At 38.4% G+C, this 18,443-nt stretch overlaps 1 protein-coding gene across 1 annotated transcript in view; it reads right to left on the bottom strand.

Moving 5' to 3' along the window:
• Positions 1-18,443, bottom strand: part of Cask (calcium/calmodulin dependent serine protein kinase) — a 333,827-nt gene that overhangs the window by 86,452 nt on the left and 228,932 nt on the right. The window contains exons 8-10 of the mRNA XM_048336639.1: positions 12,177-12,299; positions 9,370-9,453; positions 2,219-2,318 (exon numbers count right to left, since the gene is read on the bottom strand). Coding sequence (XP_048192596.1) covers positions 2,219-2,318; positions 9,370-9,453; positions 12,177-12,299 — 307 coding nt within the window. The remainder of the gene's footprint in view (positions 1-2,218; positions 2,319-9,369; positions 9,454-12,176; positions 12,300-18,443) is intronic.

The raw sequence follows: 18,443 nt of genomic DNA, 5'->3' as shown, positions 1-18,443 counted from the left end.
TATAATTAAAATATTTATAATACATACCTAGCATGTCAGATGAAAATAGACTGCTTATGTAATTTAAATATTTTAAAAGAATAAAAATGACATGACTACAGGAACACAGAAATAAAAAGAAAAGTTAAATTGTAAACAGTTAATATAAAGACTTGTAAGCTACTGGAGAAGATGGTGTAAGAAGTTACTTTTTTTGTGCATGGAACTAGGGATTTGAACTCAGAGCAATATGTGGGCACTCTACCTACCAGCTGAGCTATGGACCTAGCCCATTATATTTTTCTAATTTTTCAAACGGGATCATATTCATGCCAGGGCAGGACTGGATCAAGATCCTCCTGTTTACACTTCCTTTGTAGGTGGGATGACAGGCTCTACAATTGCCAGTTTTTTTTTAATTGGGTAAGATGCGGTCTTCTGAACTTTTTACCCAAGTGGGCCTAGAACTGTGATTTTCCTTATGTAAGCCTACTTAAGCAGCTAGGATCATAGGCATATACCACTGCATACAGTAAAGTTTTTTTGTTTTTGCAAAAAACAAGTACTGTAAGTAAAAACTATTTCAGTCAAACCACTGGAAGATTGTAGCGAAAAAGGGAAAAATTGGGCAATAAAATATATTTAACAGAAAATAAACATGTCCATCAACACAGATAATTTCTTTCTCTAAAGGAAAATTCCAAATCTTCCCCAAAAAAGAACACTTAAGTGTTCATTAAACTCTTGCTAGGCAGAGGTAAATATTAATTAAGGACCAATCATGAAGATTGGTGTATAAAGTAATTTGCAAAGACCATGCTGTTCTTCTAAGCCAATTTCTAAAGATGAAAGTGACAGTACAGATAGTGACTTAAAATCTCAAGGATAATTTATCCTAAATATATGCCAACTTGTGATTCTATCATATAGTCACAGAATGGTACAAAAACTAGCTCTAGATCAACTCTCCATAAATAAGGTCAACTATATAAGGAAAGAAGTGATATGTTTGAGGTGATAATAAGTTACAGTAGGAGAGAACAAAACATACTGAAAGGAAGAACAAAGAGGCAGAGGATAGGAATAGGAAGCTTTGGGTCCATATTTAGAAACACAAGCATGCCTTTCGTGCGGTAAAGGTTCTGCGTAGTTACAAGGCACCACAAGAGGAAGACAGCAAAAACTTTCTCTTCAGCCATTTCTTTGAGATTCCCATTTCTGAATGTTTTTGGAAATCACCTCCTCTCAAAAGAGGAAGATTCACATCCCAATTGGTATAAGTCAAAATGAGGAACTAGACACCCACTGGAATGGGAAAGTCGGTCCTGTCATTTTGCACAAGATATAAGCACATACGAATTGGTAAGAAATTCTGAGTATATATGTACACATATGTGCATAAATAGAAAGCAGAAACATTCTTCTTATGTTGCCAAATGTTGAACAAACAACTTGTGCTTTAAGAAGGGTTCTGGACCTTGCTTCCAATGATACCACATAAAACTTGACAAATTCAGTCCAAAAATACAATAATCAAATTAGTAGCACAAAGTCAACCACGTGCCAAACACTATCTCTTAATAAAGGAAAGAAGAAAAGCTGAGGCTAGAGGATGACTTTGGACTTAAGTAAATAAATACATAAATGAAATTCAAAAACTAACATACACATGTGCATGTCCATGCACATATAAATGAAGCCTACAGTTTTCCACTGGAAAACTAAATACAGCAGGTTTTTTTCAGGAGTACCTATACCTGCTCATCAAAACAGGCAGCTCTTCTATGTTCTTCCTCCTTGAATACTTACATTCTCTGTGTTAGAGACTTTACATAGAAAGAACAAGACAGATTTATATGAAAAGATTCAATTTAAAGCAATGCTGTCCAAAATCTGATTTAATATTGTTAAAATGGGAAAAACTGAGACAGAAAGAAATCATAAAGATCTAAACAGACAGGTTGTGATGAACTGACTATAAGGCTGGTTCTGGATTACAGAAAGGGGAAGAAGAATCACTGAGGTAAAAAGAAAAAAGTGAAATGCTTGTTTCGGAGCAGTAGAGGAGGGTGTGAATTTGGTTATTAAAATGAAAAGGAACGAGACATGCAGGGAAAATTTGGTTGCTGACAAACGTCCTTAGAATACCCTCCTGGATTTGCCTAAATTCACAGGAAAAGTTTATTCAAAATGGAAGAGAAATGATGTAAGCTCTTAAATGACTCACAAGATGAATTACCTGAGGAGGTAGGGTCTTCGGAGAAATCTGGCAACTCTTCAGGGGGGTCCCCATAGAAGGAGTTGAACTTGTGACTTGACACAGCAGCTAGTACTGCACCCTAAAGTGAACAGATGAGAAAAATATAGTAATTAAAACAGAAAAATGACCAAACAAAAAGTCAATGAAATAGTTATCTCTTTCAGAAAGCCAAATACATAGATGTTGGTTACAAGGAAAGTGGGTTTAAAAATAGCTCTGGAGGGCTGGGGATATAGCCTAGTGGCAAGAGTGCCTGCCTCGGATACACGAGGCCCTAGGTTCTATTCCCCAGCACCACATATACAGAAAACGGCCAGAAGCGGCGCTGTGGCTCAAGTGGCAGAGTGCTAGCCTTGAGCGGGAAGAAGCCAGGGACAGTGCTCAGGACCTGAGTCCAAGCCCCAGGACTGGCCAAAAAAAAAAAAAAAATAGCTCTGGAGACTGGGTATTGGTGGCTTATGCCTGCAATCCTAGCTATTCAGGGGGCTGAGATCTGAAGGTCATAGTTCAAAGCCAGACTGAGCAACAAGTCTGTGAGACTCTTATCTCTAATTAACTACCAAAAAGCTGGAAGTAGGGCTGTGATGCAAATGGTAGAGTGCTAGCCTTGAGCACAAAAGCTCAGGGATGGTGCCCAGGCTCTGAGTTCACATGTACACAGAAAACCCTTGGATTCCTTTAAGTAAATTACACATGCATACAACACTGTTGGGAGTTGCAAAAGGGTATGAACTAATTACACCTTGAAATCAAGCATGTACCACTTAATGGAATATTCTGTAGTCATTATACCGTGATTCTGCAGAAGGATGTTTAATGAAATGAAAAGATATGATTGAAAAATCACATGAGGAAAGGTTTCAAAACAGTATCTAGTCTGTTCTCATTTTTGGAAAAGAGTTAATACAGCTACAAAATGTTAATAGGATTAATTATTCTGAGTAGTAGAACTATGAGGTCCTCCCTCCCTCCCTCCCTCCCTCCCTCCCTCCCTTCCTTTATTGGTTGGTCATGGGACTTGAGCTCTGGGCCTAGGCTCTGTCCCTGAGCTCTTCACAGCTCAAGGCTAGCGCTCTAACACTTGAGCCACAGAGGTACTTCTGCTTTTCTGGTGTTTAACTGGAAATGAGTCTCATGGACTTTCCTGTCTGGGTTGGCTTTGAACCATGAACCTCAGATCTCACCCTCCTGAGCAGCTAGGATTACAGGTATAAGCCACAGGTGCCTGGCTTTTGAGGTATCTTTCTTTTAAAATATTTATCCCTTTTTGTTTTTCACCATTATTATTCTTGCATGTGATTTCCCAGTCAGGCCAAACATCAGAATCAACTATATGTGACAGACTTGTTTTTGTGCCTATCTTGGGGCTTGAGCTCAGGACCTGGGCACTGTTCCTGAACTGTTTTTCTCAGGGATAACACTCTACCATTTGACCCATAACTCCATTTCTGGCCTTTTGGTGATTAAATGGTGATAAGGGTCTCATGGACTTTCCTGTCCAGGTTGATTGTGAACCGTGATTCTTAGCTCTTACCCTCTTGAGTAGCTAGGACTACATGAATCCATGGCGCTTGGCTACATGAAACTCAGCTCTTTCTTGGAACCACTGCCATACTGAGTGCCAGTGGATGACATCTCTTAGAAATACTGGGTGGGGAAATGATGGGAGTTGTTTCAGTAACAGAAGAATGGTTGAACTTCTGAGCTTGTCCCCCAGTTCTTTTCCCTTCCAACCACATGAAGCTCAAATAAATCATTAAGCCTAATTTTTTAATCTGGTAAATTGAGAATATTCAAATGAATATGCTTTACTTCATGTTATAAGATTGCCAAAATTTCTAATATATACAATAGTGCTTTGCAAATAAGAGAACATTTTATAAATGCAAGTAATTACTAACGTAACTACAACAGACTCAGAATATGAGCACAGCCTTTTGCTAGTCTATATAGAATTGCTCACTTAAGTCACTTAAGTAATAAATTGCCTAAGCTGTGTAAATCTTTAATTGTTTTGGTTTAAACTGTAGGTATAATCAATATTGTTGAATTTTTCTGAAAACAAAGATAAATGTGTTCTGTATTCTGTATGTACACATTTGTTAATACATGAAAACATGAATAGAAATGCATTTCAAAAAGTTCATTGGTGGGGGGCTCATACTAGGGTTTCTTTTTTTCTTTTTGCCTGTAGTAGGGCTTGAACTCAGTGCCTGAATGCTGTCTTGAGCTCTTTTTTTTGACAAGGATAATGCTCAACCATTTTGAGCCACAGCAACACTTTCAGTTTTCTGGTGGTTACCTGGAGATGAGTCTCATGGACTGGCTCACTTACAACCTGAGTAGCTGGGATTACAGGCATGAGCCACCAACACCCAGCTTAGGCTTTCTCTTTATAAATATAAATTGAGCTGGCACTGGTAGCTCATGCTAAAAAATTATATATATAGCAAAACAGAGTACAGAAAGTGAAGTGTCAGAACCAATGTTGGGCATGGTGATACACACACCTGTTATCTCAGCACTCAGGAGGCTGAGGCAAGGAAGACAAGACTGTGAGAAAACAAAAAGTAAAGAACAACCCCCCCTCCATAAGCAATCTTAATGAAATTTTGTATATTTCTAAAAGTTCAGGGTATTGCAAAGAGGTTTTTTTTGTTGAAGTATATAGCAAACAGAATAACAAAAGCAATAGTACTGAATGCTGAGTTCTTCTTTCTACAGAAAAATATCATTTCACTTCATATTATTTTCATGTTCCCTAAAAGCTGTATGGGAATGCAATTTATATATATCAAACCATGTTTTCCACATACTGAAACAAATTTTAGAGGTGCTTTATTTTTATTTCCATATGAAGTTCAAATCTGTGTCTTAATGTGTTAGTTTTAGGTTTAAAGGCCTGTTCTAGCTGCTACAACAGTCAGAGATCTATAAATAATTATTTATACAGGGAAACACTATTTAAATGAGTCCTGAAAGGTAAATTATTTTGAAACAATAGTACCAAATTCCTGATTTGTCTTTCAGCTTGCAGTTTTGTTCATTTAGTTCTCTAAACTCAGTGACCACACATGATTCAAATAGTCAATGCAAAGCTATTATGTAAAACAGTAAAAGAGTTCTAAAATAGTTCACAGATTCACAGAATTCTCTTAGGGTTAAAAAGTTAATATTAGAGGTGGCTCTTTGTAAAAGATTCATTTTAGAGATGAGAAAACTTAGGTCCAGAGAGGTTTGACAATCTCTTAAACTCACTGCTAACTTAGAGACATGACTGAGGGTTCGCAGAATTGAGAGCCTCTTCTACTCTCTGGGCCCAGTTCAAGGGTTCAACTATTTTATTTTTATTTTTTTCTGCTTTGAAGGCCCTATAAGATACTTTTCCTAGTACTCTACCTTTGTAGCAAGAAAGCGGAACACACAAAATGTAAATGAATGTATAGTGCTGTGTTTCTATGAAACTTTATGTAAACAAAGGCAGTGGGCAAGATTTGGCTTCCAAGTTGTGATTTTCTGTCTGTTTTGGGGTTTGAACTCCAGTCCTGGGTGCTGTCCCTGATCAATTTTGCTCAAGGCTATCACTCTACCACTTGAGCCACAGCGTCACTTCTGTATTTCTGGTGTTTAATTGGAATTAAGAGTCTTACAGACCATCCTTCCCTAGCTGGCTTTGAACTGTGATCCTCAGATCTCAGCTTCCTGAGTAAATTACAGGCGTGAACCACCGGCACCTGGCTAGGTTATGAGTTACACTGCACTATTGCTATTGAACGACTTGTACTGGATTCAACAAAAGTATAAAATTTGATCTTATACAAGTAGTTCTCCTAATTTCCTGGTTTATGAAACCTTTGAAAAACCAAGTTTATTTTATCTGCTTTAATATAGAAGGTATGCTTTCATTTAGTATGTTTGGAGGATGAAACAAAAATTCCGAGTTAATAAGACTATTCACAATCTATTAGATAAATAACATTAAAGTTATAATTTTCTACTTTAAAAGGAATGGGAATGAAGCATCATTCAGCCAACTTTGCTGACCTATGTGCTTTCTAGGGGTAGGAATAATTCATGAAGCAAAAAGGATAACTATAAGATTCTCTGCTGGGACTCTTCCCTTGATTGACAAACTCAGATACTCATAACCTTTCATCCATAACTCCTTCAGTAGTTGATGCTCAGAGGGCAGGAGTATCTACTCTTAAGAGATACCCTCTGAGCGTAGATTTTCTCCTTAGGCTAGATTGTACATGTTCCTAGGTATCCTAACAATCAATCATCTCTCCCAAACCCTGATACTCACTAAGCAGATATGCCCCAGAACCTAACAATCACTAAATCTGTTGTCTCTACAGATTTCGGGACATAAATACCTACTCTTGACATTTCAGATACATCAAACTCATCTAAAATGAGTTCTATTTTATGTCTTGTTAAGTGTGGACATACAATTGTCCCAGTACCACTTGTTGAAACAAAAAAACCTACTCTTTCTCCATTGAATTGCTTCAGTATTTTTGCCAAAAACCACCTGTCCCTAACTATAAGGGTTTATTCCTGTACTCTTAATTCTGTTTTAGTGATCAACCTACCATGTACAACACTAGCACCACACTGTCATCACGATAAATGTAGCTTTAAAGTAAATGCTTCAACTGAAAAGTATGAGTTTTCTAATTAAAAATTATTTTGGATATTCTGGGACTTTTGTACTTCCATACAATTTTTTAAGGTACAGTTTAAATTTTCTGCCCAAACATCGATAGGGATTGTGTTGAGTCTTTAGGTGAATCAGAGAACTGCTACCTTAATAATATTAAAACATAAATATTCAAGTTCTTTTTCTCAAGGCTAGCACCCTACTGCTTCGAGTCACAGCTCAATTTGCAGTTTTTGAGTGGTTAATTGGAGATAAGAGTCTCACAGGGACTTTTCAGCCTGGGCTGGCTTTGAAGCATGATCTTCAGATCTCAGCCTCCTGGGTAGGTACAACTACAGGTGTGAGCCACCAGCACCTGGACATTCATTTAGATCTTTAACTTGCCTCAGAAATGCTGATCCCCAAATCTTGTACTGTTTTTTGCTTAAATTGATGCTATTGTGAATGGAGTTGTTTCTTAATTCCAAGACTGTTTATTACTCATATACAGAAATATATAACTTAATTTTGTATATAATAATTTATCATGTGCTTTGCAATATTTACTTCTTTTCTCTTTCTTATGAAGGTACTTCTTGGACTTGCTACTCAGGCACTCTATCATTGAGCCATTCCTCCCGTTCTTTTTTGCACTGGCTATTTAAGGGGTTTGCTTCCGGTTTAGGTGCATGTCTGGACCATGATCCATCTATTTTAGGCTCCCTGTCATAGTTGGGATGACAGATGCATGTCACCATGCCCAGCTTCTTTCTGTCAATATGAAATCTTGCAAACTTTTCTGCCTTGCTGGCCTGGAACCATAATTCTCTCAATCTCAGTGTCCCAAATAGACAGGATTACAGGTATGAGCCTTCAGGGCCCAGCTTGCACTTACGATTTCTAATGGTGGGTTTTGGTGGGTTCTTTGTGATTTTCTACATATAGAAATATGCCACCTTCAAGCAAAGATAGTCTTACTTTCTTTCCAAGTGGATGCCTTTTCTTTTCTTGCCTGAATATGCCAGAGCTCAAGCATTTAACATTTCCAAGTTCTTTGGTGATGGTGATGATCCTCTCTCATCTGTACCTACAGTTACCTATGGTCAACCTTGGTGTGAAAATTTTAAATGGGATATTTAAGACAAATAACTCATTTTCAATAATTTGTATTGTAACATATGGCTAAAGTGGTTGTATTTTATTATTAGATACTAACAGGTACTCTCTTACTGTGTCTATTTCATAAAATATACTTTAACAGAGGTATGTACATATAGGGAAAAATTGAATTCAGTATAATTTGTGGTTTCAGGCATCTTCTAGGGGTCCTGGAATGTGACCATAATGAATAAGGGGAAAGTACTGCATTTATATAATGGATACACTATTAGAGGAAAGCAATAGAAATTATTATAGAGTATTATAATGCATAACAAACAAAAGAGCTTCTCTTTCTAGATAATATGAAAAGAAAAATGATAATGAATGAGAAAAGACTAATATAATTATATGGGAAGAAATTCAATAATAGAGATTATTCAGTGAGATTTTGGGTTTTCTATACATTTTTTAAAAGGTTCCTAAGTGCTTCAAAATGTTAAAGTCAATGGCAAAAAGCTATCAGCTAGGTAAGATAGAACCATACTTTAATCAAGGAATGTTGGTCTAGAGGTCTCCCTTCCTTTCACTTCTGTGCTCCTCTCTCTTCTTGTCTTCCACAATAACAAAATGTCACAACTGTAACTAAGTAACAAAGGTAATTTAAAAACATTTTTAAGTTACTCATAAAAAATTGGTAGGTTGCCTACCATTTATGGGCCTTAAAAACAATGTCTGGGCACCTAGCTGTGGATTTGTGAAAATAAGCTGAGTGGTAGGATGTGACCACCTGGGGCATTGCAATCTTTGTTCTAAAAGCACAAAGGAGAGGCAGAATGAAGACAGGTTCCCTGAGGAAGGCAAGTGTGACATGTATTAGCAAGGTGGCTGACTTCTCCAAGGAATGAAGTTTTACCAGAAGCTGAAAACAATTCAATAATGACCCTGCTGAAGTTCTTAATTCTAGGTTGTTTTGTGGTTCTTAAAACTTTAAATAGCCCTGCAAAGGGATGTGGTAAATCCACATGACAACTCTGCTGTGACAGCTTGGCCCTGTCCAAATGAATCTTAGTCACTACTTGTGCTATTTTCAGTTCAAGTTGGATTTTGTGGCACTGAAAGGACAACATGTCTGTTGTGATGGGCGGGACCTAGCCCTCTGGTGAAACATCTGTATTTGCTCAATGCAAAATTCAGCCTTGTGTAGGATAGTGATGTAGGAGGCCATGCAGTGGTTAAGTGTTAAAAAGAATGAGGGAAGACTTAAGTACAAGCTGGGAGCTGGTGACTCGTGCCTGTAATTCTAACTACTCAAGAGGCTGAGATCTGAAAAAAATAAAAATAAAATAAAATACACGTGGTTGGCCTTTGGCTGATTTCTTTTATTTACCTTTAGTTTCCTCCTTGCATTAAATTTCCTCAGTTGTTCTACAGTTTCAGGAAGATGAATCTTGTAAGCATAACGATCCCGCTCCTATAAAAGAAGAAAGATAATGAACACATATAACCATTTTAAAGGGTGAAGAAGCTTAATATAAGACAAAGTCCAGCCCCCGGGGGTGCTGGTGGCTCATGCCTGTAATCCTAGCTACTCAGGAGGCTGAGATTTGATGATGAAGTTCGAAGCCAGCCTTGGGCAGAAAAGTCCCCATGAGACTCCTATCTCCAATTAACCTCTCAAAAACTGGAAATGATGCTGTGGCCCAAAGTGGTAGAGCCCTAGCCTTGAGCAAAATTGCTCAGGGACAGCATACCCAGGCCCTGAGTTCAAGTCCTACAACAACAAAAAAAAGAAAGAAAAAAAAGATGAAGTCCAATTACAGACAATAAATTCTATAGTTTACATATGAAGGCTACAAAAGCTGTGAGAGGAGCTCAACCACTTGTGAGGAATGTTTAATCTTTGTGGGCTTACTATTGTTGGAATAAATATTCACAACAAATATCGTTAATTTGGATAAAGGCTAGATTCACTTCTCGTAAAATTCTTCCATCTTCAGAGGACATATATGTGGTGAACTTAAGCTGTAGTCCATATATGGCACAAGACTCTTAGCTCAAACAGCTTTCTGGACCTTTTTCCTTTAAGTTACTGACATTTTTGTCTTTCTAGTGCAAGAAATCTATTATGTACTAAGCTTAGGCTACTTAGAATAAGAACTATAATCACTGATAGGAATGAGTTTCAAAAAACAAATGTTATTAGCCAAGAAAAACTTGGATAATGAAAGCTATTGTAAGTATGTACTATATAATGCTAAAACATTTTCTAAAGGATCTTAAAAATGATTAAAATGGTTGCCACTGTCATTGTTATTTGACATTTTAACTAGCTTCTTAACAATCAAAAGTGTTAGGGGGCTGGGGATATAGCCTAGTGGCAAGAGTGCCTGCCTCGGATACACGAGGCCCTAGGTTCGATTCCCCAGCACCACATATACAGAAAACGGCCAGAAGCGGCGCTGTGGCTCAAGTGGCAGAGTGCTAGCCTTGAGTGGGAAGAAGCCAGGGACAGTGCTCAGGCCCTGAGTCCAAGGCCCAGGACTGGCCAAAAAAAAAAAAAAAAGTGTTAGGGAGACACTGAGAAAAGCTAAAGAGAAATAAGAACCTCCTTTAACCTATTTATTTCACATTTGGGCGAAAAAATTCTAAGAGTATCTAAAAACTTAATCTTTTCTGGGGATAATCAGGAATAGCTAGTACTGAATATCAGAGGGTTGAATGTAGATATTTACATATGTGTGTATACATATGTAAAAATATATTTTCAGTACTGCCTGCTAGGCAAATACACAATCACTGAGTTTTGCCTCAAGTCACAGACATAATATTCTTAAGGAGAATTAAGATCAACCAGAATCCCAGAATTATTCTGTGATATTATTCCATGATATTGACATTAAAATACATTGTTAATCTATGTTTTAATATATCTTAATGTTTTGCCTAACATCTGGAAAAAAGCATGATATAATATAATGAGCATTCCTTTATTTGTTAAATCAATATTGAGTCCTTACTATGTGCTCGATACTTTACTAAGAAGCTGGCATCTATGCAAGTGAAGATGGTGAGAAAAGATACGGAGAGGAAGTGTAGAGGAAGGGAAGTGTAGAGGAAGGGCATGACCAGTTCAGAGGGGCTGAGGCAGGCAAGTACCTGTGTCAGAGGGTCAGCAAAGAGGCCAATATAATGGCAATGGAGAAGGAAAAGGGATAGTAGGAAATCAGAAGGTATTTGGTGAAATCACAGAAGTGTTTGAAGCCAAGTTGTATAGCAGGTTAAGAAAGAAAATATCACAGAAGAGATTTGAGAGATAGTGTTTAAAGCCAGTGCCACTATATGAGATCTCTCAGGGCCTGAGTATTGATGACAAAAAAGAGGAGGAACAAGGTCAGGGGTCAGTAGCACTCCAATGTGAAGAGGTAGGTGAGTGGACATGAGGATAAATCAGCATGCTCTGGGAGGAGCATCCAGAGTGGTAGAAGTCAAAAGAGCAGAACAGTGTCCTAGGAGATAGGGGAAAATGAGTATTGCAGGAAGATGTGTATAAAACATTGCTGACAGGCTTAGACTGATAGCCCTGTATCTGACCATTAGACTTGGCCATGTGAGGGTTAGGAACAATTTGACAAGACCAGTTTTTATGTTTTAGTTCTTGTGGTCTGGGGTCTCAAACTCAGGGCCTTGCATTTACATTAGGCAAGCATCTTACCACTGAGCACAACTTTTCTCACCTATAAAATGAGAATTCTGTTTCACTGATGTCTCAAGTTCTAATATTCCTTAATATTCATTGGAAAGATGAGATAGAAAAAGAAATTTAAAAGTGTACTATTTTTCTAAGAGTAAATTCATATATAGCATTTTCTGAAAACTTAGTTAATGCTATAAAAGCACACAAGGCACATACAAAAGAAGGATAACTAACTTATTAAGACACAGTATTATTTCTCTGTGGTTCATAGTGCAGCTTTGGAACGCATGTCCACATAGAACAAATAGGCCTTGGTCTTTCATGTATTCTGATTTCCACTGAGCTGACACAGATGCTGGAAAAGCAAATATAACAGATGAAAAGGACAGAAAGGGTTCCAAGCCAAAGCCAGGTGAGAAGGACCACCTGATAGAGCAGTGCACTGCTGTCACTGGAAGTGTTTAAGCAAAGCGTGGCTTGTGACCTATGAGCTCACATACCTTAAGCCATGGGTGATTAAGGGCTTCATAAACAGTGATCCTTTCGGCGGGATCCAGCATCAGCATGCGCCGTACTAGGTCTTTGGCACTTTCAGAGATATGGCTCCACTGCCTTGGATTCATCTGAGGAAGAGAAAGAAAAGCCACAAACTTACCTTAAGCAAGGAGTTAACAGTTACTGATTCTGAATCTTCTTATTCTGTTTTAATGTGAATAAAATTCTCAGAGCAAAAAACAGAAATGGCTAGCCTGTCTTCCTTCTGTCGTCATTATTATTATTATTATTATTATTATTATTATTTTGTGCTACTACTGGGGCTTGAACTCAGGGCCTCTTGCTCTTCTAGCTCAGGAGCTGGTGCTCTACCACTTGAATCACACATCCATTTTCAGCTTTTTGGTGGTTAATTGGAAGTAAGAGTCTTATGGAATTTCCTCAAACCTTCAGATCTTAGCCTCCTCAGTAGCTAGGATTTCAGGCTAGAACCAGTGACATCTGGTTTATTTTTATTTTTTGAGACAAGGTTTTGCTATGTAGCCTGAGCTGGCCTCAGATTTGTGATCATCTTGCCTCAGCTTCCCGAGTACTGCTAGGGTTACTGGCATACGCTACCATATCCAGCTAAAAGGTGCACTTTCTGAGAAGGGAAAGGGCAATGCAATGCTTTGGTGTGGTTTATTAGATGATAGTTTGCATCAGCAAATATTCCATACTGGTTCTTGTTAAACTGTTATAACATTTCCAGTATTATAAGGGTAGAATGTGTCTTATTGCTAGATCTTCAGTTAAATAGACTAGGGTATCTTGATCCAGAAAGAAGATAAAATATAAAAATTAAAATAATTAATGAAAAGCTTAAAAGAGTTTTATTTATTTATTTATTTTGCTAGTCCTGGTGCTTGAACTCAGGGCCTGAGCACTGTCCCTGGCTTCTTTTTGCTCAAGGCTAGCACTCTGACACTTGAGCCACAGCGCCACTTCTGGCCTTTTCTGTATATGTGGTGCTGAGGATTTGAACCTAGGGCTTCATGTATATGAGGTGAGCACTTTACCACTAGGCCGTATTCCCAGCCCTTAAAAGATGTTTTAAAACTTGTAATCAGCATGCAATTATAATCCTTCTGTACATCATATTTATAATACCAATAAAGTAAATTTAAAAAATTGTGATCAGCAGTAATTCTGAAACTATGGAAAATTATTGTGAGGATAGTCTGGCCAGAGTATATTTTAGAAAAACTATACTATTACTGTAGCCCTGATATATAATTAGTTCATTTATATAATTATTAGTGAAGTCACTTTCATTTTTCTCTGAGACAACTGTGCCATGTGGTAAACTCACTAAAATCAAACAAAAAGAATGTGAGTTGTTCAAATGATTTCTAAGAAAGGCTGTGTCTGTGAGGAAAAAGCTGGAAGCCTCCTGGGAAAGGGAATATGTTTGAGACCAGAAACTAGAACAACATTCAAGAATACCCAAGACTTGGACTTGGGAGGCAAGTGAGGAGAGGAGGTATAGAAGCTGTCAAATGTGGCACTTCAAGCAATGTCATGGCTGTGTGTGTGTGTGTGTGTGTGTGTGCATGCTGAGGATAAATGCTGAGGATAACACATAGGGTTTTGTGTATGCAAGGTAAGCACTTTACCATTGAGAAACACCTCAGCCCAGTGCACTCGGTTAAAGAAAATTATTTTGATTAAGTAGTTATACAAAGGGGTTTCAATTGTAGAAGACAGGTTATGGGTACAACAATGCATCTTGGTCAATGTCATGATTTTCATAGTTATCTACAATCTCTGCTGTTTTTAAACAACATTTATTGTTTTCTGGTGGCACTGTACTGTAGATTGAACATAGGCCTTTATGCATACTGAGTAAGTTCTACCACTGAGCCACTGACCCAGCTCTTATGGCATCTTCTAAGTCAGGGAAGACAGAGAATATACTCAGCAGTGTTAATCCAAATGAAATCAAGTACTTGATCACAGCACAAATGAATAATTCCAATTTGGTGAAGGCCTGAAAATCCTTAGCTCTGTCTGGATGAGATGAGGTTTGCGATTTGTGGATTGGGGTCAGGGAGAAAGCATTTACATATTAGGAACAGCTCTTAAAATTAAGAGCATAGTCACTTCCTTTTTTCTTTTCTATTTATTTAATTTTGTCAATTGTGGGGCTTGAACTTAGGGCCTGAACGCTGTCCCTAAGCTCTTTTGGTCAAGGCTAGTGCTTTACCACTTTGAGACACGGGTCAACTTCCTCACTTTCTTTTTCTCATAGGCTGAACTCTAAACCAAAGTCCCTTTTGTAGGTCAAATCCTATGAGATGAATGTCATGAGACTTTAAATATTGTCATCCTTTTGGAACAGTGGTCAACGGACCCATTTGAATAGGGAAGTAAGTGATTAGACAGGGCACTGGATAGCCATGTCTCCTCTTCCCTGTCTTGGGGTTGGTAAGCTCTTTAAAGTTTGAATGATTTTTCTTTGGCAAAGTGGTTGAGAAGTCATCTGAGACTGCTGGTAAAATCATAAGAGTGGGGACTGGGAAGATATGGAGGACTACTCCCATGTGCCCTCCCCAGGCTTTTGCCAGTCCTGGGACTTGAACTTAGGGCCTGAGCACTGTCCCTGGCTTCTTTTTACTCAAGGCCACCACTCTACCACTTGAGCCACAGCACCACTTCTGGCCTTTTCTGTTTATGTAGTACTGGGGAATTGAACCCAGGGTTTCATGAATGCTAGGCAAGCATTCTACTACTAAGCCACATTCCCAGCCCTATTCCCATGTCCTTTTTTTTTTTTTTTTTTTTTTTTTTTTTTTGGCCAGTCCTGGGCCTTGGACCCAGGGCCTGAGCACTGTCCCTGGCTTCTTCCCGCTCAAGGCTAGCACTCCGCCACTTGAGCCACAGCGCCGCTTCTGGCCGTTTTCTGTATATGTGGTGCTGGGGAATCGAACCTAGGGCCTCGTGTATCCGAGGCAGGCACTCTTGCCACTAGGCTATATCCCCAGCCCCCCCATGTCCTTTTAATGAGGAAATCCAATACAGGGTTTGCTCTTTTTTTGCTAAGTAGATAGAAATAATTTGTCAGGTTGGGTTTATAATGGGGCTACAAATTTGGGCAATAAAACAATGACACTTATTTGATACCAAAGCCATTCTAACTTAGAATCTTATTCCGTCCATACTAATGGCCACCTCTGACAATGATACAAACTGACACTGTATCTTTTGTACATAGTTCAGGAAATATTATTTTTGTTCTTCATAAAAAGTTAATTGAGCCAGGTACTGGTGGATCACACCTGTAATCCTAGCTACTCACTCAGGAGGCTGAGATCTGAGGCGCACGCTTCAAAGCCAGACGAGGTAGGAAAGTTCCAATAAAATACCAAAAAAAGCTAAAATTGGAGCTGTGGCTCAAGTGGTAAAGTGCTAGACATGAGCAAAAAAGCTCAGGAACAGTATCCAGGCCTTGGGTTCAAGTACCAGGACCAGCACACACATATATAAAAAAGTTAATCTAAGTTAAATGTTAGAAAGTATCCTCTCTACTAGATAGTATTCTTTGACATCAGTCTTAAAAGACAAAGTAAGCCAGCAAACGAGAATAAAGTAAAATTAAAATCACTTTAAGGGCTGGGAATATGGCCTAGTGGCAAGAGTGCCTGCCTCGGATACACGAGGCCCTAGGTTCGATTCCCCAGCACCACATATACAGAAAACGGCCAGAAGCGGCGCTGTGGCTCAAGTGGCAGAGTGCTAGCCTTGAGCGGGAAGAAGCCAGGGACAGTGCTCAGGCCCTGAGTCCAAGGCCCAGGACTGGCCAAAAAAAAAAAAAAAATCACTTTAAAACACAAGGAGCAGTTTATAATTTAAATATACTACTTTAAAAAAGTGTCACTGAACTTTCCTCAAAAATAGCCATCAAGAAAAAGGATTTTGTGAATAGCTCTTTTATTAAGAACCACCAGGGTGTTGAAATGTTGAAATATTAAAAAAATAATCTAGTAGTATGGAGAAATATAGATAAAACAAGGTTAGTAATATATTAACTACTAAAGCTGAGGGCTCTCAATTGTTTTGTTTAACACGTCTATGATAAAAAAGTAACAGTAATGTTGGGTGCTGGGTACTCACGCCTGGAATCCTAGCTACTCAGGAGGCTGAGATCATAGGATTATGGTTGAAAGTGAGCCTGATGAGGAAGGTCTGTGAGACTCTTATGTCCAATTACCTACCAGAAAACTGGAAATGGAGCTGTGGCTCAAAGTGGTAGAGTGGTAGCCTTGAGCAAAAAGAGCTGAGGGGCAGCACCCAGGACCAGAGTTCAAGTTCCATAACCAACACACACACACACACACACACACACACCACCACCACCACCAACAACAACAACAACTACAAGAACAACAACACTGACAGAAACTTATCACAGTATGTTTTTTAAAAGCCTGAGATTCATCACAGGTGGCAGAGACATAGACTTCTGTCTTCTGTAAGGAAAGTTATGAAGATAAATGAGAGGTGAGAGTAGATACCTAAATAAGTCATTAACCTCAATGCTTTCAGCCCAATATACAGAATTATGATATAGCTGCTTCCATATCACTTACTATATTTTGTTACTATTCCCTAGAAATAGGAAATTTTAAAATAATTTAATTTTCAGACACTGTCAACAGTCCAAGTTTCTTACCAAGGAACAAAAATAACTATTCAACGATTTAAAAATAGAATCAAATCCCAGACACTGTAGGAATGAAGCCCATTACCTTGGAAACCAGGAAGTTCATAACTGAAAAAAGACACAACTAAAGAACTCCATTATTAGCAAATGCTTAAAACTCAAAAAGGCAAGTGGGAGATTTTATTATATGGTACCTATGTCATAAGCTGCTGAAAGGATGAAGTCAGTGCTGAGAGGAATTTCTGGCATAAACTAAGTGTGCAGTTTCAGGTACATTGTCACTAGTATTCTTTTTTTCTTTAGTTTTTTTGTTGTTGTTGGTTGTGGGGCTTGAACTCAGGGCCTGGGCACTGTTCCTGAGCTCTTGAGCTTAAGGCTAGTGCTTTACCACCTGAGCCACAGTGCCTCTTTCGGTTTCCTGGTGGTTAATGGAGATAAGAGTATTACAGACTTTTTAAACTAGGCTGGCTTTGAACTATGATCCTCAGATCTCAGCCTCCTTGAGTAGCTAGGATTACAGGCATGAGCCACCAGTCATTGGTACTCTTATGATGCTACATTACTAATCTGGCTTTGCTTCTTTTCATCTGTTAGTATCTGGGATTTCACTTGATTTGGAAACATTAAACCTGAAAGCCTAGGCTCTGTGAGTTTGACAATCACCCCAAATTTCCAGGAATTGGAGGGAGATAACTACTTATGTGCTATTTTCTGAGGTATTTAGTTATCATAAAAGGGTTGATTTTATTTTGCAGTGGTCAATTGGCTCTAAGAGAAGCAGAAAAACCTATACTGAAAACATCTTTCTCTGCTTACTAAGTTAGGAAGCTATTTTATAGCAAATAAAACAAAAGACCAGGTAAACAAAGTATATGGCTTAAAAGGACAAGGGTTCAGTTCCAAAACTCCTTTACCCTTCTGTTTTTATTTTTCAAGTCTTAGATAAAATTCTAACATTACTCAGCAATAGCAAAGAAAAAAAAAACACTTTAGGGGCCTCAAAGTTGAGAACCCAGTGTTACCTAAACCTTGGGTTTGGTTTTATGTTGCCAGCCATTGCTAAAAATGAAATAGTTGTTTTGGTTGAATGCAAAGTATGAGTTTCTGTAATAATAGGAGAAAAAGTATTTCCCCAACACAAACTGCCTTGACCTGATACCTAGATCCACAATCCCCTATGCTTCCTATGCCTAAGCCCCTAGTCCCTGACAGCTGTATGTGGCTGTGCAGGGCAAAAAGAGCTGCGGTAGTGAAACTGACCTTTGCTTATTTATTTCCACAAAGTCCTTAGGTCTTTTGAATACTGCCATCCACAATGGCAAAATGACTTATATTTCTAAGTAATGAGAGCAATAAAAAAGTCACTAATCACAAGTCTAGGATAGTTTACAGGCTCCTGACACACAGTAGCCAAAGAAGAATATGAATGTTTCAGTCATATAAAAATGCCTCTTAATTGTATAATGAAATATAGTTGTACTAGGTGCAGTGGCTCAGGCCTGTAATCATAGCTACCCAGGAGGCTGAGATCTGAGGATCACAATTCAAAGCCAGTCCAGGCAGGAAAGTA

Source organism: Perognathus longimembris, chromosome 28 (assembly GCF_023159225.1).
Source record: "Perognathus longimembris pacificus isolate PPM17 chromosome 28, ASM2315922v1, whole genome shotgun sequence".
Classification (NCBI taxonomy): domain Eukaryota; kingdom Metazoa; phylum Chordata; class Mammalia; order Rodentia; family Heteromyidae; genus Perognathus; species Perognathus longimembris.
Note: the sequence above shows the minus strand (reverse complement) of the source record. Positions and strands in the feature narration are given on the sequence as shown.